A 22,216-nucleotide genomic window follows, 5' to 3' on the forward strand; every position below is an offset into this window, starting at 1 on the left:
CCAAAAGCTTAGGGCGTAGGAAGCTACAATGTCTTACTCCAGCCTCCCTGACGGTGATGTTGGAAACCTCAGGGGTAACACCAGAGGACTTAGAAATAATTTGGAGTATCTTGGGAAGGAGACTTTTGAGTTGTCCCAAAACTTGAGAAAAAGTTAGGAGGAGGTCATGATCACTAGAAATAGCATACGATGTAGGAAGGACTGCTCGAAAGATAGGTTTGAAGACTGAAAACTTTCCCCGGGCGTAGGAGAGGATGAAAAATGAGACTCAGAAGAACCAGACACAGGAGGTTTTGTCGGTGGTACTTGAAAAATAGCTGGAGATGATACAGAAGGAGCAAAACATTTTTCTTTAAATATCCCCGAAAATTCTTGCAGGTGTTGCCTCACAACCCGCAGAAATGTCTCATGAGCCTCCACTCGAGAAAGCAACTCGAGAACCACCGCCTTGTCCTCCAATCTGGCGGCTTGCATCTTCTGGGCCTGAGCAAACTGTCATGACCGGCTGTATGGAATCCCCTACTGTGGGGTGCAAGCTGAGGTTCAGGACTGAAGGGGAAATCTGAGACGTGGGGCCTGTACACAAGATCTCATCCACGAGTACCAGTTGGCGAGACCTGACCAAAGGTGCAGAGTCTAACCAGCCAGGAGGTGTTCACCAGTGACCCCTCCTAGCGGGATATGGGTTTAGCAGCACCCAGCTGGCAGCTCGCGGTCCTTTGGTCAGATAACTGGCACTCACGGGAATAGAGAATCTTGCTACCCTGGCGGATACTTCTCACAAGGATTAAGCTACACCCTAGTGTAGCTTCTAATATATACACTGGTGGACCTAGGAAGTAACAAGGCACTGAGGACTGGTGCGTGAGGTACAATGGCACTGAGGATTGAATTCTACAGAGACAGCGGTATTTAGACTGGATGCTGTAGTGACAGCGGTACAGACTGAACGTTGTAGTGACTGGTACTATATGGCTGGATGCACTTTAGCATCGGGGAATGGCAAATGCTCCAAGCACAGGACAGATTTTCTGAACACACTGGAGCACAATGATTAGGTAATTGCTGCAACACAGGAGAGATATTCTGAACACACTGTAGCACAATGATTAGGTAATTGCTGCAAGTACAGGAGAGATATTCTGAACACACTGGAGCACAATGATTAGGTAATTGCTGCAAGCACAGGAGAGATATTCTGAACACACTGTAGCACAATGATTAGGTAATTGCTGCAAGCACAGGAGAGATATTCTGAACACTGTAGCACAATGCTTGGTAATTGCTGCAAGCACAGGAGAGATATTCTGAACACACTGTAGCACAATGCTTGGTAATTGCTGCAAGCACAGGAGAGAGATTCTGAACACACTGGAGCACAATGATTAGGTAATTGCTGCAAGCACAGGAGAGAGATTCTGAACACACTGGAGCACAATGATTAGGTAATTGCTGCAAGCACAGGAGAGATATTCTGAACACACTGGAGCACAATGATTAGGTAATTGCTGCAACACAGAGAGATTCTGAACACACTGGAGCACAATGCTTGGGTATTTGCTGCAAGCACAGGAGAGATTCTGAACACACTGGAGGACAATGATTAGGTAATTGCTCCAAGTACAGGAGAGAGATTCTGAACACACTGGAGCACAGTGCTTGGGTATTTGCTGCAAGCACAGGAGAGATTCTGAACACACTGGAGCACAATGATTAGGTAATTACTCCAAGCACAGGAGAGAGATTCTGAACGCACTGGAGCACAATGATTAGGTAATTGCTGCAACACAGGAGAGAGATTCTGAACACACTGGAGCACAATGCTTGGCTATTTGCTGCAAGCACAGGAGAGATTCTGAACACACTGGAGCACAATGATTAGGTATTTGCTGCAAGCACAGGAGAGATTCTGAACACACTGTAACACAATGATTAGGTAATTGCTCCAAGCACAGGAGAGATATTCTGAACACACTGGAGCACAACGCTTGGTAATTGCTGCAAGCACAGGAGAGATATTCTGAACACACTGGTGCACAATGATTAGGTAATTGCTGCAAGCACAGGAGAGTTATTCTAAACACACTGGAGTACAATGCTTGGTAATTGCTGCAAGCACAGGAGAGATTCTGAACACACTGGAGCACAATGATTAGGTAATTGCTCCAAGCACAGGAGAGATTCTGAACACACTGGAGCACAATGATTAGGTAATTGCTGCAAGCACAGGAGAGATATTCTGAACACACTGTAGCACAATGATTAGGTAATTGCTGCAAGCACAGGAGAGATATTCTGAACACACTGGAGCACAATGATTAGGTAATTGCTCCAAGCACAGGAGAGATATTCTGAACACACTGGAGCACAATGCTTGGTAATTGCTGCAAGCACAGGAGAGAGATTGTGAACACACTAGAGCACAATGATTAGGTAATTGCTCCAAGCACAGGAGAGTTATTCTGAACACACTGTAGTACAATGCTTGGGAATTGCTGCAAGCACAGGAGAGATTCTGAACACACTGGAGCACAATGATTAGGTAATTGCTTCAAGCACAGGAGAAATATTCTGAACACACTGGAGCACAATGATTAGGTAATTGCTCCAAGCACAGGAGAGATTCTGAACACACTGTAGCACAATGATTAGGTAATTGCTGCAAGCACAGGAGAGATATTCTGAACACACTGGAGCACAATGATTAGGTAATTGCTGCAAGCACAGGAGAGATATTCTGAACACACTGGAGCACAATGATTAGGTAATTGCTCCAAGCACAGGAGAGATATTCTGAACACACTGGAGCACAATGCTAGGTAATTGCTGCAAGCACAGGAGAGAGATTGTGAACACACTAGAGCACAATGATTAGGTAATTGCTCCAAGCACAAGAGATATATTCTGAACACACTTAGGACCTCATTCAGAGCCGCTCGTAAGCGGCAGTACGCTCGTTCCAAGCGATGTTCGCCCATCTGCACATGCGTACGGTTTATAATACGCATGCGCGAACCAGTCAGTGCGGCCAAAAATCATTTGTTCGCTATATAGCGAATGCCTGCTATTTTGAGTGACAGGAGGAGGTGTATGTGGGTGGTAACAGGGGAAGGTGCTTGAAAACGAGAAGTGGAATTCTGAACGCAGGCGTGCTTAAAGGTCAAAACGGGCGTTTTAAGGGTGTGCATAATTAATACAGCAGCGTCATTGACCACGTCACTTGGTTGTTTTCTAGTCAGAACTGCTCGCAATATAGTGGTAGGAGAAACCAACCACAAGAATAGCGAGCAGTTCATACGCTGTTCGATGTACTCGATTAATCTAATAAATAGCGGACATGACGTATGATGCGAGCGGCCAGGGGGCGTATTTTTCAAATAAGCGTCCGCATGTTTTGTTCGCTCGTTCAGACATAGAGGCGTCAACAGACCGCAAAGAGCGAACGGTTCATTTGAATAGCCACCCCCTTTTTCTGAACGAGCGAGCGCTAATAGCGTCCGGCTCTGAATCAGGGCCCTAGCACAATAATTAGGTAATTGCTGCAAGCACAGGAGGGATATTCTGAACACACTGTAGCACAATGATTAGGTAATTGCTGCAAGCACAGGAGGGATATTCTGAACACACTGTAGCACAATGATTAGGTAATTGCTCCAAGCACAGGAGGGATATTCTGAACACACTGGAGCACAATGATTAGGTAATTGCTCTAAGCACAGGAGGGATATTCTGAGCACACTGGAGCACAATGATTAGGTAATTGCTGCAAGCACAGGAGTGATATTCTGAGCACACTGGAGCACAATGATTAGGTAATTGCTGCAAGCACAGGAGAGAGATTCTGAGCACACTGAGCACAATGATTAGGTAATTGCTCCAAGCACAGGAGAGAAATTCTGAACACACTGGAGCACAATGATTAGGTAATTGCTGCATTACAGGAGAGATAATCTGAACACACTGGAACACAAGAGTCGGCACTGGTAATCACAGAAGTAACACAAGGACAGACCTGGAATGAAGTAGCATCAGCAGACACTGGAAAATGACAACATTGTTCAGGCAACTTCCTGTTGTAGGATTCGGTCCTAAATATCCTCAGGCAGCTGCTCATTGGATCACAAGATCAGCTGGAAGACTAGCAAGGCTGTCATTGGAGGAAACTGGTCAGGTGAGATAAACCAACATGGCTGCGCCCATACCTGCAAACACAGGAGCCTAGACACATGCATGGAGGTCCTACCAGACCCGGGGAGAATCTTCAGCCATAACCCACCACTGCTACTGACGTCCGAATGCCTCAGAGCCTAAAGACATCAGTCCAGCAGTGAGTAAAGGCCGATCCCAGGCCGGATCCTGACAACTAGTTTCCTCAGTGTATCTCTAGTCCCCACAGTGTCCCTCCAGCCTTCAGTGTATCTCCAGTCCCCACAGTGTCCAGAATCCAGAAATAATTGTTCATACAAACTGAGAATCCTTCAGAATTAATGGAACTAGATGATTTACAGAACCTCCTACAACCTTTACTAAGAACAGCCACAATTGTCCCAGTTCCTTCAGGACAGAAGAACAAAGGCTTTTCCTAATAGGAGGACATCAGGATTCTTTTGCACCAACCTCAACGTGAGGAGGCTAAACAACTATGTCAGTGTCAGACCATTTTGCATGGGAAGAGTGAATTTGATCCTCTCCGCTATCGGCCAGGAGGATTTCCTCACACCCATAGACCTGCAGAACGCTTCCTCTTATGTTGTAATTTAGCACAGGAAGTGTCTCAGGTGCTGGATCAGAGACACCATTACCCGCTCATCAACCTTCCTTTTGTCCTGGCAACTTCTATATGGACCCTTACAGAAATGCTGCTGCAGAGATAAGAGATCTGGGGGCCTAGATGTGGCCACATCTATACATCATCCTGGTTGTAGGAGAATCAGAACATGTGACAGATGCCAAGAAAATACAGGTGATGACCTTATTGCAGAAACATGGCCGGGTTGTGGTCAGGACAGAAAGTCAGCTTGTTCCCTCACAGCAAATACAATGTCTAGGAGCACAAATACCATCCAGCACACAGTAACTCTGTCAGAGGAAAGGCGTCTCAGACAATAGTACTTAGCGTATGATGTACAGATTCATCACCGCTCACCAATGAGGAGAGCGCTGCAATTATTGGGAATGTTCTCAGCCATAGGAATAGTTCCTTGGGCAAGATGGCACTAACGAAACTGGATCAGAACCTTTATATATCCCTGTCTATACCTTCTAAAATCCTTCCTATAAACCTCTAAGAATAACGCTAATTTGCGTATGCAGTCTAACCGCAAATAAAGACAGGAGTGGAATCTGTGGTTCCAACGCACAAGTATTATTCAGGTAAAAGTACAGTCAGTTACACGCAATTGATACATACACAATTTAGGCGTAAAAGGAAATATTACAGACCCAAGTACAGTATACATACGCTGCGCCTCCGGACCCAGAGATAGACCTCAGACTAGAGACCCTCAGTTCATACAACCTTCAGCATGGACTAAAAAAAACAGTATTCGGGCACACATATTTATCCTCATCAGACTGAAGCAGGACAATGGGGAATTGCTGATGTCATTGGTTCCCAGAAGAGAAGCATATGTTACAGCACATTTAACAGGCTGTTTCAAATATACTCTCCCTGCCTCTAACAGCAGGGGAATCTTTCTAGTAACACCTTCTGTACATTCCAACAGTTTAAACATTTTGTTGCTTGTAGGTTCTGCGATCCATAACTTGAGTTTGCATGATGCGATCTCTCCACCGATAATACCGGAATGCTGTAAAAAGCATACGCATCAGAACAAGACCAAACACAACTTGCTTATCATGTATAATACCTTAGTTATCAAAAACCTTTATTTCTACTTCAGGGTCCATAGGGTATCCACAGGATACCTTGGGGGGGTATAGGTGATAACGTCAGGCATCCGGCACCATAGAGTTAAGTTTTCAGTCCTCCCAGGATGCACTAGGGTCCCCCTCCTATACCCCGCCCCCGAGCCAAGGCATCTCAGTTTAGTTTGGTGCCAGGCCGGAGTCGGGTGCACCTGTTGGAGTGGGGGATAAGAAGAGCCCCTGAAGTTTTCTTCAAGCAGCTGTGGCTGCACATCTGGAAGTACAGCATGGACACTCAGTCCTGACGTCCATGCTGTCTTCCCTACACCCCCGCCGGTACCAGAACGCCGGTACCGATCCGGGGATGCTGGTAAGCATCTGGGGTCACAGCTAGCGGTGACCCCATATGTTCAGGACCATGGCCGGAATCAAGGGGGACAGCAAGGTAAGCAGTGGGGTCCCGCGGTGGGTCCCCGCTGTTACATGGTCCAGAGTCCCCAGGCAGGGGGCTCCTTGGGGACTGGCTGCAGCGTGGAGCCAGGTATATAACCTGCGCTTCCACTACCCCCCTGGGACAGCGGACCGCAGCAGAGCGGTAGTGCTGCGGCGTCCCGGGGGTTAAATGCATGCCAGGGGAGCGCGCCTTCCCTGTCTCACAGCCGGCGCCTCCCCCGCTGCACACAGCCCTCTCTGCACACGCCGACTGGCCCTGTGGCAGCGCTCCTCCCCCAGGCCAGCCTCCTCTAAGCTCCTCGGCGGCCATCTTCACAACCGCATGGTGAACGCTGCTGGAAGCCTGGAATCAGAGGCATCGTGGTCTGGGTCCCCCCGCATACCTCTCCGATTTGGTACAGGTCTGTGTATGCAGCGCTGTGTCCTACCAGACTCTGTGTCTAGGTAGTTGAGAACAAGAGCTGATAGTGCAGGAATTGATTTTTCTTTGCATTGTATGTGACTGTGCTAGCGCTGCTGCCTGTACTTCTATTACTGTCAGCTTTATTACTGTCCCTGTCTTTCTGCTAAAGCCCTTGTTGTGCGGTGCTGCAGGGTGGTCTCTCACTATACGAACAGGTATTGTTGAGAGGGGTCACATATTTACCATTATGTCTGAGAGTGATTTCCCTGTACAGCTTCGGTGTGCTACGTGCAAGGCACCTATAGCGGAGGGGGAGGGTAGCGCGGAAGGGCTATGCCGTCCGTGTTATTTATTGGCGCAACCTATTACGGTCACAGCACTGGTATAGGAGCCGCCCTGGGCTTGTTTCGCCAAAGCGCTTACAATCCTCGTGGGCCAGTTAGCTCCGCAGCCTCCATTCACTCAGATGGGAGTGTCCCAGCAGTCAGTGGTGTCGTCACCCATGCAGGGTTTCCCGAGACAATTAATGGTATCCCACAGTCTCCCTATTTCCCCTCCTCAGGTCTCTCATGAGCCTGCGTGGGTTAATTCGTTAACAAGCTCTGTACAGCAGTTGTCAGACGTGTTGCAGGGGGAGTCTGTGATGCGGCCCCACAAGCGGCCGGTGGCATCTCAGTCCGCTCCTTATGAGGATGACGATAGGACATCCGATGATGGAGAGATTCTGGATCCTTCTGACCAGGAACCTCCCCGTCCTAAAGAGTCGGACGCTAAGTCTAAGGTGTATATACCTGGCCTTATTCGTGCAGTCCGGACTGCTTTAGTTATTGAGGATGAGGAACCTCCGGTATCTAAGTCCAAATACGCCTTTTTCAAAGAGGTTAAAGGAGATGCCACAGTGTTTCCTCTTTTGGGACAATTAGTTGACCACCTAGAGGAAGCGTGGAAACAGCCAGGCAAACGATATCAGCCTCAAAGGCGTTTAGCAGTGGCGTATCCATTTGCGGACAATTATTTTGCTAAGTGGCAATCACCTCCACAGGTGGATTCTCATGTGCCTTGTCCGTAGTGCCACGTTACCCATGCCATCCATGTCCTCCCTTAAGGATGCTACGGACCGCAAGGTAGAAATCTGCTTGAAGTCCGTCTATTCCCCTGCAGGGGGGGCAGCACAGCCAGCTATGGCCATTTGCTGGGTTGCCAGAGCTATGGAGCGCTGGGCTGATACGTTGGAGGCATCCTTCGATCCCGACTGTTCGGCTGAGCAGGCGGAGTTGATAGGCAATCTCCGAGATTCAGCCACTTATATCAACGAAGCGGCCTTAGATATTAGTACCCTGGCGTCTCGAATTTCTTCGGCAGCAGTGGCTGCTCGTCGCACTTTGTGGTTGCGACCCTGGAAGGCGGATGCTGATTCCAAAAAGGGTTTGGGGGCATTGCCTTTTAACGGAGAGGTTCTCTTCGGTCCGGACCTGTACAAGATTATAGCCACGCTGGCGGCAGCTAAATCAGCATGTCTCCCGTCGGCTGCTGTTCCTTCTGGTTCAGGTATATCGTCCTTTCGGGCTTACAGGGCCCAGGGTAGGCCTAAAGCACAGTCTTTTCCCCGTCAGGCTGGCCCCAAAAAATCGTCCAAGCCCCGGAAGCAGGCCTGGAGTACCAGATGTCCGGCCCCTAAGCCAGGTGACAAGCCTGCGGCCTGACGGTCCGGGCCTCCCTTTGGGGGTTCCCAAAGTGGGAGGCCGCCTGCTGCAGTTCGCCCGGTGTTGGTCGGTCACCACGACAGACACTTGGGTTCTCGAGGTGGTCTCACACGGGTATGCCCTCTCCTTCCGGCACAGACCCCCGGCTCGATTCTTCACCACGGGTCTACCATCAGACCGGAACAAAGCCACGGAGCTGCGGAAGGTTTTGCACGCTATGCTCCAGGATGGAGTTATAGTGCCTGTTCCATTATCCCAGAAGGGCCAGGGTTTCTATTCCAATCTCTTTTTGGTGCAGAAACCCAATGGGTCGTTTCGTCCGATTCTCAACCTCAAAGCTCTCAACAAATCTTTGCGGGTACCGAAGTTTCGGATGGAGACCCTATGGTCCATCATTCTGGCGCTGGAACCTGGGGACTACATGGTGTCATTGGATATACAGGACGCTTACCTGCATGTCCCTATTCTTTTGCGCCATCAGCAGTTCCTCAGGTTTGCAATCCGCAGCGACCACTTCCAGTTCCGGGCGTTATCTTTTGGCCTGGCGACAGCACCACGTGTTTTCACCAAGGTGATGGCGGTCATGGCGGCTTCCCTGCGGCTGCAGGGGGTCCGCATGTTGCCGTACTTGGACGACCTTCTCTTAGTGGCAGGACCTCCGGAGCTCCTTCTCCGACACTTGGACCTGACCATTGCGCTACTGCAACGGCACGGCTGGTTGATAAACTGGCAGAAGTCCACCCTGATCCCGTCTCAGCGGATTCTGCACCTCGGAGCCTTATTGGACTCGGGACAGCAAAGGATCTTTGTGACGGGGGAAAAGATCGCTGCCTTACAGTCGAGGGTATGCAGTTGTCTGCAGAGCCGCCGGGTGTCTCTGCACTCGGCGATGAGGTTACTGGGCTCCATGGTGTCGGTATTCGACATGGTGGAATATGCCCAGTTTCACTCGAGACCTCTGCAGCACCTGATCCTGTCCAAATGGAATGGACTGCCTCAGTCTCTGAAATTCCAGTCGATAGTGCTCACTCCGGAGGTTCGCCTGTCCCTTGCCTGGTGGTTGCAGACGACCCATCTCAACAGGGGTCGTCCATTCTGGGTGGCGAATTGGGTCCTATTGACAACTGGCGCCAATCTTTAGGGCTGGGGAGCAGTTTTGGGTCCACACTTGTTCCAGGGCAGGTGGACTCCGGCGTAAGCGGAGCTTCCAATAAACATCTTGGAACTCCGAGCGGTTTTCAATGCTCTCCAGCAGGCACATCGGGTTCTCCAGGGTCGCCCAGTGCAGGTCCAGTCGGACAACGCTACCACCGTGGCCTACATAAACCGGCAAGGAGGAACCCGAAGTCGGGCGGCTCTCGTAGAGGTGTCTCGGATCCTGGTATGGGCGGAGCGCAATCTTCCGGCCATATCAGCCCTCTTTATCCCGGGAGTGCTAAACTGGGAGGCCAACTTTCTCAGAACGTTCATCCGGGGGAGTGGTCCCTGCACCTGGACGTTTTTCAACTGCTGGTGGACAGGTGGGGTCTTCCAGAGATCGACCTCATGGCGTCCCGGCACAACAACAAGTTGCCGGTGTACGGGTCTCGCACAAGAGAGACGAAGAGGCGTCTCTGGTGGATACTCTGTCCGTCCGGTGGACGTTCCGGTTTGCTTATCTCTTTCCTCCGGTTTCCCTTCTTCCACGGGTAATCCGGAAATTCAAACAGGAAGGAGGGACGCTTCGGTTGATAGCTCCCGCATGACCCAGACGGCACTGGTTCTCAGATCTTCAGGGTCTGTCCGTGGACAGTCCTCTGCGGTTGCCGCTACGACCGGACCTTCTGTCACAGGGTCCTAGTCGACACCCGGACCTGACTCGGCTGTCTTTGACGGCGTGGCTGTTGAGATGGCCATGTTAAGGTCCAGGGGGTTTTCCAGCTCTGTAGTGCGGACCATGCTAAGAGCTCGGAAACCGTCTTCCGCGAGAATATACCATCGCGTGTGGCATACGTTCTTCCAGTGGTGTCGACCGAGAAGTTATGCACCGCGGGAGTTTCGTCTGCCTCGGGTAGTCGCCTTCCTACAGGCGGGACTGGACCATGGGCTTCGCCTTGCTTCTTTGAAGGTGCAGGTTTCTGCCCTGTCTGTCTGGTTTCACCGTAGGATTGCTACAATCCCAGATGTACGCACCTTTATGCAGGGCGTTCTGCGTATTCAGACGCCTTTTGTTCCACCTGTGGCGCCTTGGGACTTGATTGTGGTCCTGAGGGCTCTCCAAGGACCGCCGTTTGAACCACTGGGCTTAGTGGATCTTAAATGGCTAACAGCTAAGACTGTTTTCCTTCTGGCCATTGCTTCGACCAGACGTGTTTCTGATTTAGGGGCTCTCTGTTGTAGACCCCCTTTCTTGATTTTTCATGGGAACAGGGCAGTGCTGCGCAGTCGTCCTGAATTTCTTCCCAAAGTTGTTTCCCAGTTTCATGTTAACGAGGAAATAGTTGTTCCGGCCTTTAACTCACCTGGCCTTTCAGTGGGTGAGGCCACTTTGGATGTTGTGCGGGCCTTAAGGACTTATGTTGACCGCACTTCTTCGTTTAGGAAATCGGATGCCTTGTTTGTCCTCTATGGCTTCCGTAAAAAGGGTTGGCCTGCTTCAAAGCAAACTTTGGCAGCCTGGATCCATATGGCCATTTCTGAAGCTTATCTTCATGTAGGCCTGCCGGTTCCTCCATCTGTGAAGGCTCATTCCACTAGGTCTGTGGGTCCTTTGTGGGCAGCTCGACGTGGTGCCTCTGCAGTCCAGATCTGCAAGGCTGTAACGTGGTCCTCTGTCCATACCTTCGTGAGGTATTACAGGTTTGACACCTTTGCCTCTCAGGATGCTTCCTTCGGGCGGCAGATTCTCCTTTCAGCACGGGAGCGTCCCCACCCTTAAAGGATACTGCTTTGGGACATCCCCAAGGTATCCTGTGGATACCCTATGGACCCTGAAGTAGAAAATATGAGATATGGTAATAACTTACCCTTGTTATCTCTATTTCTACGAAGTCCATAGGGTTCCACAGGACTCCCACCCTGTCGCACCTGTGCTGCAGATGGGCTTTACTCTGGTCACCGGTTTCTCCGTCTCCCTCTGGTGAGAATGTGATTCTTGTGTGTGTCCAGATCTTTTTTCTCTCTCTTCCTTCTCCTCCTCCGGCCTATGGCTTGGTAACTAACTGAGATGCCTTGGCTCGGGGGTGGGGTATAGGAGGGGGACCCTAGTGCATCCTGGGAGGACTGAAAACTTAACTCTATGGTGCCCGATGCCTGACGTCATCACCTATACCCCCCAAGGTATCCTGTGGAACCCTATGGACTTCGTAGAAATAGAGATAACAAGGGTAAGTTCTTACCATATCTTATATTTTCTCAGCATTGAAACTAACTTAACCGACTTAGATCATACATTTTGATGCTTATGGAACCTTATGTGTGAATATGAAATGTGTGGGTATTCAGGGTTGGGTATAAAGACATATTAATATGTGTATGAAGAAGGGTGCAGTTAACTCTTACTGAGTGAACATTTTAACAGTGTGACATGCTGGGCTAGATAGTTCTACATGCCTTCTGTCAGCAGCCCCCACTTGTCCTGTGTTCAAAGGGAAAAACCTATTTTGTTCTCCTAGACTCTTGTGTGGAATGCAAATGTATTATCACCTCAAGCTGTGAAATTTGGGGCCGTCCTGTCTAGGATTCAGACAAATCCAATTGTGTATATCAATGCCTGGATTATATTACAATTGCCACAACTTTACTTTATCTGCATCCAGGGATTCCCAATTTGTATGTAAAACTACCCATTGTATATTTCTATTTACTTTTACTCAGAAAGCTTGTTTTTCCAGTTGCCCTTGGTAGATTAACATTGCCATCTGTTCTTAGCTCCTGAGTTGTAACTTGAAATGACGTTGGTCATAAAATGGCGTCTTGCAGATTCTTGTTTCTAAAATGGAGTCTAGCTGCCATTTGCAAGATGGCGTCGCGCACGCTTCAATTTTAAACTGATCTTGTCTCAGCTAATAATCCAGTTTTGACAGTCCACCCTTTGATAGCGAACAACATGCTATCACAATCTGCTATTTAAATTTAATTTATGCTTACATTTACATATTATTTAGTGTTATTATGGGATGGCACAAGATGGTTCTTAATCCATCAATAATGTGTCTCTGGGTGGGGACATAAAACTACTATTATACGCACACCGCGGATCTTGGAAGATCATGTGACAGGTGTGGGAATGCACTAGTCTTATAACAGCAGTCTTGAAGGGGAATTTGAGACGTTACATTGTCTGAGGTGTTCTATAAATAACATTTCAATAATATCTTCTATGCATGCCTAAATATTATACATTTAAATGATGGTACTTCCTAGCTCAGGGTTGTAATGCAGTTCTGTATCTACCTGGGTATAGATATTATCATTTCTGACCACCATCATAGTTCCATCCTTTCGTTTTACTCTGTTTTTACATTTTCCACACTTCAACACAATAGGAACACACCGGACGCATATGCCAATTACTATGATGACAATCAGTATAAGGATCAAGAATTTGCCTATGCTGGCGATCACTTCCTGGACCCATTCCCCTAGACCTGAGAACCATTTTACTGGGTTCAGCTATGGCACCCATCCTTCTATCTTTTCCCCTGCTTCAGCCACTGATGCGTTATGGTTCTTTCGAAATTCCCACTTTAGCTGCAGAATCTCATCCATCTTCTGGTCTATCACCTCCTTAGGGTCGCTGGTATCATTGGTGACATAAGTGCAACATTTTACTCCAAATTGGGTGGCTAACATTACGCAATACCCTCCAGTAACAGTAGTTAAATAATTCAACACTAGCCTGTGTTGCACTAGTTCTTTCTTGTACGCTTGCAATTCTCTCCCTGTGTACCTGAATGTGTCATCGTACATCTATTATCTATTAATTTAGCAAGTTCCTGGATTTATCTAAAATTGAATGTACCCCTAGCAATCCTGGTGGGACCCAGGGCGACTAAAACTTGGAAGCCAGTTGTCTCACTGATTAATTGAGCGGCTTTATGCATATCACCAGGTATCATATTTCTCTTGCCTCTGTGTTCATATTGTGGTGAAGATATGGTGACGGTGTGTTTTTATGTATTCCCAGCATTTCAACATGTGTGAGGGTCATAACTTCTGGGACTAATCTTCCCAGATAACACAAACCTTCGGAACTCGGGGAGAGCCATTTATACGCTTTTCTTCCGCATATAAAATATACATTATCGGGGAGAACATAAGGAATGGCATGCATCATTATCATTAAACACATTTCCCTTGCAAACAATCCTATCTCAGGCTCTTCCATCTGGTATATGCAACTTTCTGGTTGTATTATTTTAGCACAATAACCATCTGGTACTTTACCAATAATTTCTTTGGTGGAACTCAATGTATACCTGTACCTAAAATGTTTCCCACTTGATTTAATTGAGCATAACAGATCATAGTTTATGGACTCATTATCAGCTCTTTGTGAGAAGGTCATCATCTGATTATTCCCCGTCACTTCCCAACCTCCGGGTTTATTGGGGTTGGTTATGTTTAAACACAAAAGTGATCTATCTACTTGGAATTGATAGAGTTTGAAATGAGGCGGTTTGGATGAGAGGAATTTTCCATCCAACGTTTTCCCTTTTTGTAATTCTAAAATTTCCGTGATATTCAGCGGAAATGGTACCAACCCTACATTAAGCTGTCCCTGTGGCACATGTGAACACACCCAGCAATCAGTTTGATTTAACACTTTGCCTACCATGCTATCATAATCCTCTAAAGGATCATAATCCTCCCCAGTACGGGTTATATTTAGGTTAGCACTGTTGGATACAGTTCTCATCAACTAGGGACCCACAAATACAGGAATCTTCAGACGATAAACCTCCACACCTTCCCCGAGTATCCGGAATGACAGCTCTCAACAATAACAGTACTAAGATTGGTCAGACACTCCCCTGATTGACATTGCACTCCTTCTTTCTCCACTCCATCAGCACTGCCATCAGCTCCCGTTTCCTCAATCGGTCCCCCATCACAGACACTGGATATTCCCGAACTGACCAGGATGGTGAACACTCTAAAAGAGAATATGAAAATGAACACAGCAGGCCCGTCCATTTTAACAACAAGTCCTGCAAAATTTCTCTCGGTTCAGGTATCTCACTACGACCTTTTCAATCCTCCCGGAACAAGCTCGCGAGCGACAGGTCCACACTATCAGCCTTGTCTCCGCCTTGTTTCTCCACCGGTTGATTGACCTTTTTGCAGTGAGTGGAATGGACCCAGGTATCTCTCTCGGCCACCTTCAAAGATGTAGTACTCGTCAGCAGCACCTGGTATGGACCTTCCCACCGATCAGTCAAACAACCTGAACGCAAGAAATTTGCTGCCAAGGAGGACTGAAGGCGAAACCAGTGATTTATGTACCTGATAATTCCTATTCCTCTCAGCACTCCATGGTGACCCAGTGTTCCCACCCATCTTGTTTCATATATATATTTCAGAGACAGCTGGGAAGTTTCTCAAAGACACAGTGTGTCACATGACCTATGTATAAACTTACCAAGTGAGGTTCAGGGGAGGATTCCAGTGGCAGGACCTGGTGCAGGTATGGCAGCGAGAAGCAAGTAACCCACAAGATGTTTTGGATGCAGTGAGTAAACGTAAAGATATGTGTAGCACTGTTCTGCAGGGTCTGCACAGTCTTGAGGTCTGCACACTAGCAGCCTTATATAAGAGCAGGAGAGACCTTAGGCAGCTATCTGGTGTAAGCTTTTCAGTTCATTGACCAGTGCACTAAATTATAGCCAAGAACAGAGCCAGGTTTGGAACAACATATCAGCAGAAGGATTAAAGGAGAGGTGAATAGTTGCACACAAGCCAGGATCAGACACTATATCAGTAGCAGGAAGATCAGAGAAGACGTGAGTAGCCACACACAAGCTAGGATCTATACACAGTATGAGCAGGAGGAGCAGAAGAATGCAATCAAACACAAGCAAGTAGTGGTATACTTTATCACCTAGCATTGTGTGCAGGAATAGCTTTGATAGCATTAGCAATCACCAAGCATCCCTACTTTACAGTGTCAGATGACGCAGACAACTTGCACATGCACAGAAGAATTTCCATAATGCTGGGGACTCGCACTACACCTGTCACATCTACTCAGCCAGGATACTTTCTTACCAGCTTCTAATACTACACAAAACCTATGTAACATGACATGAAATGAGGATCCACATTATGGGCCTAATTTAGTAGTACATGTTACTGCACAATGATAAGGAATCTGCCCAGGCACCAGACCCGTTCTGTGCATGTGCAAAACGGGTCTGAGAGCCCGCATGGAGACTGTCAGCAGACCGTCAGTGATTGACACTATGCCGCGGTTTGTGGGTGGGGAGAGGGCGACGACAGCCTCCGTTACCCAAAATGGAGGTGTGTCGCCACTGTTGGGGAGGAGGGAAGAGGCCAGGATCTCCGTCGGCTGATGGAGATTCCCTGGCCTCTTCCTCGCAGCTGCAATGGCCAGCTGCATGACCCTATTAGCCGACCGATGGTCTGCAGAGTATCTGATTCTGCATTGGACAACGCAGCTCGGATACGTAATGCAGCAGGAGCTGAATAAGGCCCTATATACCATCCTATTGCCTGTGTTTTTATAAAGCTGTCTCTAGCTAATTTAGATGGAACTTAACACACTGTAAGAGCTGCCATAAAGAACAACAATGAAAAGTACTTTTCAGGTACATCATTTGCTGTTTTCTCTAACATCTACTTGGAGGACACTGAATACTATGAGGCAGAGACACAAGCAGGAGTATGAGAGTTTTCACGTAATATAAAGTGACCATGCTCCTGTTTCCACACTCCGTACCTCATAGTATCCAGTGTCCCTCAGAGGACTGAGAGAAGGATTCATAATGCAAGTACAAAGATTCAATGTTTCATTATATGACCTGTGTGCATCTAATACACCAATATTCTTCTAGATAATCTCAGTCAATGGAACTGAAATGACTAAGTGTTATTTTATTATTTTGTGGATTATTTAGAGTGAAAATCTGACTAATATGAAGGCAAAAGATACAGAGGGAGAAGAAGAGACGTATGTGACTGATAATAAGGCAGAAGATATAGAGGGAGAAGAAGAGACGTATGTGACTGATAATAAGGCAGAAGATATAGAGGGAGAAGAAGAGACGTATGTGACTGATATAAAGGCAGAAGATATAGAAGGAGAAGAGACATATGTGACTGATATAAAGGCAGAAGATATAGAGGGAGAAGAGGAGAAATATGTGACTGATATGAAGGCAGAAGATATAGAGGGAGAAGAAGAGACGTATGTGACTGATATGAAGGCAGAAGATATAGAGGGAGAAGAAGAGACATATGTGATTGATATGAAGGCAGAAAATATAGAGGGAGAAGAAGAGACGTATGTGACTGATATGAAGGCAGAAGATACAGAGGGAGAAGAAGAGACGTATGTGACTGATATGAAGGCAGAAAATATAGAGGGAGAAGAAGAGACGTATGTGACTGATATGAAGGCAGAACATATAGAGGGAGAAGAAGAGACGAATGTGACTGATATGAAGGCAGAAGATATAGAGGGAGAAGAAGAGACGTATGTGAGGGGTGATCAGCAGTGTAAGGAGGAGGAAATCCCTACAGATTTCAGCACAGGTGAGTAATAAACACTAATTTACAAAAGAGCCTCAAATATTCTCTCCATACACCGTGATGATTGTGTTCAGCTTTATTTTAACCAGTGTCTTATATGTGGAATATTTGTATGTACTACCAATTTACGTGGCTTTGCTTCCCCAGTCCAAAATATCCTTCTCGGTTAATAATTCAGTCTGCACAATAATCTCTTTCTACACTCTCTTCTGCCCCTATTATACTCCTGCTCTCCCCCTCACATCATGTCACTGTGTGATACCAGCCCAGAGATCTGACCAGTCTCCTCCCCACACTCTCTGGTGTATCTCATACATCAGGAGCCATCAGCCCCTATTATACTCCTCCTCTCCCCCTCACATCATGTCACTGTGTGTTACCAGCCCAGAAATCTGACCAGTCTCCTCCCCACACTCTCTGGAGTATCTCATACATCAGGAGCCATCAGCCCTTATTATACTCCTGCTCTCCCCCTCACATCATCTCACTGTGTGTTACCAGCCCAGAGATCTGACCAGTCTCCTCCCCACGCTTTGTGTATATCATACATCAGTGCAGGGGACGTAGCTATAATGATTAAATCACTGATCAATGTGATGAAAACCCTTGTAACATTATCCATGATCCTAATTTGCTTCTGTTCCCTGCTCTGCACTTCTGCTTTTTTCCTCTTTCTGCTGTTGCCCGTCTATGTGCCCTGCGCCATTCCCCTACATTGCCTGCTGCATCTCCTGCTCTATGCCCTGCACCATTCCCCTATCCTGTCCTTCTGCCTCTCCAGCTCTGTGCCCTGCACCAATACTTTACCCTGTCCTGCTGCCTCTTCCGCTCTGTGCCCTGTGCCATTCCCCTACCCTGTCCTGCTGCCTCCCCTGCTCTGTGCCCTGCACCATTTTCTTACTCTGTTCTGCCTCCCCAGCTGTGTGCCCTGCACCATTCCCCTACCCTGTCCTGCCTCCCCTACTTTGTGCCCTGCACCATTCCCCTACCCTGTCCTGCTGCCTCCCCTGCTCTGTGCCCTGCACCATTCCCCTACCCAGTCCTGTTGCCTCCCCCACTCTGTGCCCTGCGCCATTCCCCTACCCTGGCCTGCTGCCTCCCCCAGTCTGTGCCCTGCACCATTCCCCTACCCTGTCCTGCTGCCTCCCCCACTCTGTGCTCTGCACCATTTCTTTACCTTGTTCTGCTGCCTTCCCCGCTCTGGGCCATGCACCATTCCCCTTCCCTGTTCTGCTGCCTCCCCCACTCTGTGCCCTGCACCATTCCCCTACCCTGTCCTGCTGCCTACCCCGCTCTGTGCCCTGTACCATTCCCCTACCCTGTCCTCCTGCCTCCCCTGCTCTGTGCCCTGTGCAATTCGCCTACCCTGTTCTGCTGCCTCCCCTGCTCTGTACCCTGCACCATTCTCCTACCCTGTCCTGCTGCCTCCCCTGCTCTGTGCCCTGCACCATTCCCCTGCCCTGTCCTGCTGCCTCCCCCGCTCTGTGCCATCATTCTGTGTTGCTCTTTCCTATTGCTCTCCTTCCCTCTCAGCGGTTATATACAGTGACTCATTACCCTAAGTTAGTAGCATGACTCTGGTGGGGCTACTCTCCCTGAGGATGACCATATAGAGGCTGCTTTTTCTACATATATATTCACCTGGAGAACTTTGTGTAGTGTGGACGCAGTTGTTGGTAATTCGCCCACAAGTTTCCCGTGTGTGTATGTGTGAGGGCGGTCTAGATGGGTATTATGGTTCACCAACGTCACTGGCTAATGAGGCTTCCTGCTGTGATGATGGCTAGGGAACGTTACCCAGCAAAGTCTGCATTTGGGGGTAGATATACATTGGATGTGCCATCTGCCTGTCCCTGGGGCTGGGTCTATGACATGTGCTGATAATGTGGGTGTGGAATGTTATCTGTTCAAAGAGTCTTATTTATTGTTGGTTGATTTGGAAATTAAATAATGTGGTCATAGCTCATACCTGTAAATTAAACAACCAAACCCCTTCATAATAGTAACACCATGGTGGTGTAATGGTTAGTATTGCTGCCTCACAGCACTGAGTTCATGAGTTCAATTCCCAGCCAAGGTGCTGTGTGGAGTTTGTATGTGTATCCCCCAAAAATCATGCTGGTAGGTTAATTGGCTTCTGACAGAATTTAACCATAATGTGAGTGCGTGTAGATATGGGAGGGAATATAGATTGTAGGGACTGATGTGATTGGCCAAATATTCTCTGTAAAGTGCTGTGTAATATGTGTGCGCTGTATAAAGAACTCTGGTGGAAATACAATAACTCTGTTATTATTTTTCAGATGGACGCACAAGCAGGAATGACTTGGAGGAAGATCTCATCTTGTCTACAGATATTAAAATAGAAGATAACATCACACAGGAATCTCCAGGAGATAATCATGTTATGCTAAATATACATCCAGTACCTCAGAGTGCAGATATATCATATAATGCTTATAATTATCAGGACTGGTCTCCTGATACCTCAGCTTTTGTTAGACACAGTGCAGCTTATGCACCTTATAAATTATTTCCGTGTTCTGTTTGTGGGAAATGTTTTAAACAGAAATCACGTTTAGTTATACATGAGAGAAGTCACACAGGTGAGAAGCCATTTCCATGCTCTGAGTGTGGGAAATGTTTTATACGGAAATCAGATCTCGTTATACATCAGAGAAGGCACACAGGTGAGAAACCATTTCCATGCTCTGAGTGTGGAAAATGTTTTACACGGAAATCGGATCTTGTTATACATCAGAGATGTCACATAGGGGAGAAACCATTTTCATGTTCTGAGTGTGGAAAATGTTTTACACAGAAACCAAATCTAATTACACATCAGAGATGTCACACAGGTGAGAAATCATTTCCATGCTCTGAGTGTAGGAAATGTTTCACACAGAAATCAAATCTAATTCTACATCAGAGAAATCACACAGGTGAGAAACCATTTCCATGCTCTGAGTGTGGGAGATGTTTTAGAGATCAATCAAATCTTGTTAAGCATCAGAGAAGTCACACAGGTGAGAAACTATTTCCATGTTCTGAGTGTGGAAAATGTTTTGCAGTTAAATCAAATCTTGTTACACATCAGAGAAGTCATACAGGTGAGAAACTATTTTCATGTTCTGAGTGTGGAAAATGGTTTACAGTTAAATCAGATTTTGTTGCACATCAGAGAAGTCATACAGGTGAGAGGCCATTTGAATGCTCTGTGTGTAGGAAAAGTTTTACACGGAAATCAGATTGTATTACACATCAGAGAATTCACACTGGTGAGAAACCATTTCCATGCTCTGAGTGTGGAAAATGTTTTACACGGAAATCGAATCTAATTCTACATCAGAGAAATCACACAGGTGAGAAACCATTTCCATGCTGTGAGTGTGGGAAATGTTTTGCAGTTAAATCAAATCTTGTTAAGCATCAGAGAAGTCACACAGGTGAGAAACCATTTCCATGTTCTCAGTGTGGAAAATGTTTTGCAGTTAAATCAAATCTTGTTACACATCAGAGATCACACAGGTGAGAAACCATTTCCATGCTCTGAGTGTGGGAAATGTTTTACACAGAAGTCACATCTTGGTAGACATGAGATCTCACACAAGAGAAAAGCATTTTTCTACATCAGGGTCCTTAGGTATCCACAGGGATACCTTGGGGGTATAAGTGAGTTGGTACAACCGGGCGCAACGCAGTAAAAAATTTCATCTTCCCGGGATGCACCAGGCTCTCCTCTTATACTCCGCCCCCAGGAGGTCCTATGGACGTCCACACCGCCGCTCTGTTACCCCGCTGGCGCCGAGACTCCAGTACTGATCTGGGGATCTCGGCAGGCTTCCGGGGTTCTTACTAGCAGGGATCCCTTACTGTGGCCGGACGCCCGGGGATTTGGTAAGTAGCGGGCACCCGTGGTGGACACGTGCCATCACAGTCATGCTTTTTTTCCCCAGGGCTGGTGGCTCCCTGGGGAAGTGCCCTCCTGGAGTCCTGCGCTGCCACTAGACCACCGGGGACAAGAGGACCGGCGCAGAGCGGAACGCTCCAGCGTCCCTGGGGTTAACTGCAGGCCAGGGGAGGATGCCTTCCCTGTTGAACAGCCGGCTCCTCACCCGCTGCATAGCGCACCATTCCACTGCACTCTGGCGCACTGGCTATACTCTCCCGGCATCTCCTTATTTCTGAGCTCTGGCGGCAATTTTCTACAGCCTGTCGCAGTCTCCAGCATTGCGGAGCTGGGTCCCCCTCTGCATACCCCTCCTCCACGTTAGCGAGGTCAGTGTATGTAGCACTTGGTCATTATAGCAGGCTATTCTGCATTGTATGTGACTTATGCTAGTGCTGTCTACCTGTATATTTATTTTCTCTGTCAGCCATTTTATCTGTCCCTTTTTCTCTTTACAACAGACCCCTACAGTACAGGTGCTGTTCAGGGGGGGTTCAATTGTATCACAGATATTTTTTTTTTTCTGTGTATAGTGTCACATACACTGTGTCTGCTGCCATGTTAGGTAGTGAGGAGTCTTTGCAGATCTCTGCTCCTGTCCTGTTTTCCTGTGTCAGATGTAAGACAGGAATTGGGGAAGAAAATAGGGATAGGGGAGACGTTTATCGGCTCTGCCCATGTATTGCCCCATGGAGTTCATGCAGCAGCCATTGTTCCCAGCTCCCTTGCAGGGGTACCCCGGGCAGATGATGGTGGCACAATGTCCCCCTCAGCATACACCTCAGGTATCTCCAGGAACCTATCTGGGTGAACTCTGTCTACCACGGTACAAAACCGAACAGATTTTGCAGGAATCACTGCTTCGGCCTGCTAAAAGGCTATTATTGTCATCCCAGTCTACACATTATGATGAGAATGACATGACGTCTGATGATGATGAAATTCTTGACTTATCTGATTCTGAACCCCCTCCGAAGGAGGTAGAGGCTAAGTCTAAAATATATTCCAGGCCTCATATGGGCGGTCCATATAGCCATGGTGATTGAGGACAAAGACCTACCTGTGGCTAAGCCTACATATGCTTACTTT

The 22,216-nt window shown here is 47.6% G+C and overlaps 1 protein-coding gene across 2 annotated transcripts in view; it reads left to right on the forward strand.

Annotated features, from left to right (window-relative positions):
* Positions 1-20,786, forward strand: part of LOC148532448 (uncharacterized) — a 163,235-nt gene extending 142,449 nt beyond the window's left edge. Inside the window, exons 8-10 of one of the 2 annotated variants that reach the window (XM_088467807.1) lie at positions 19,785-20,036; positions 20,121-20,325; positions 20,410-20,786. In XM_088467807.1, the coding sequence (XP_088323933.1) occupies positions 19,785-20,036; positions 20,121-20,325; positions 20,410-20,710 (758 nt within the window). In that variant the 3' untranslated portion in view covers positions 20,711-20,786. Of the gene's footprint in view, positions 1-19,784; positions 20,326-20,409 lie in introns of both variants that reach the window. The other variant, XM_088467808.1, reaches the window with a different exon arrangement.
* The last annotated feature ends 1,430 nt before the right edge of the window (positions 20,787-22,216 follow it).

Source organism: Taudactylus pleione, unplaced genomic scaffold (genome assembly GCF_031769625.1).
Source record: "Taudactylus pleione unplaced genomic scaffold, aTauple2 ptg000076l, whole genome shotgun sequence".
In the NCBI taxonomy this organism is placed as follows: Eukaryota; Metazoa; Chordata; class Amphibia; order Anura; family Myobatrachidae; genus Taudactylus; species Taudactylus pleione.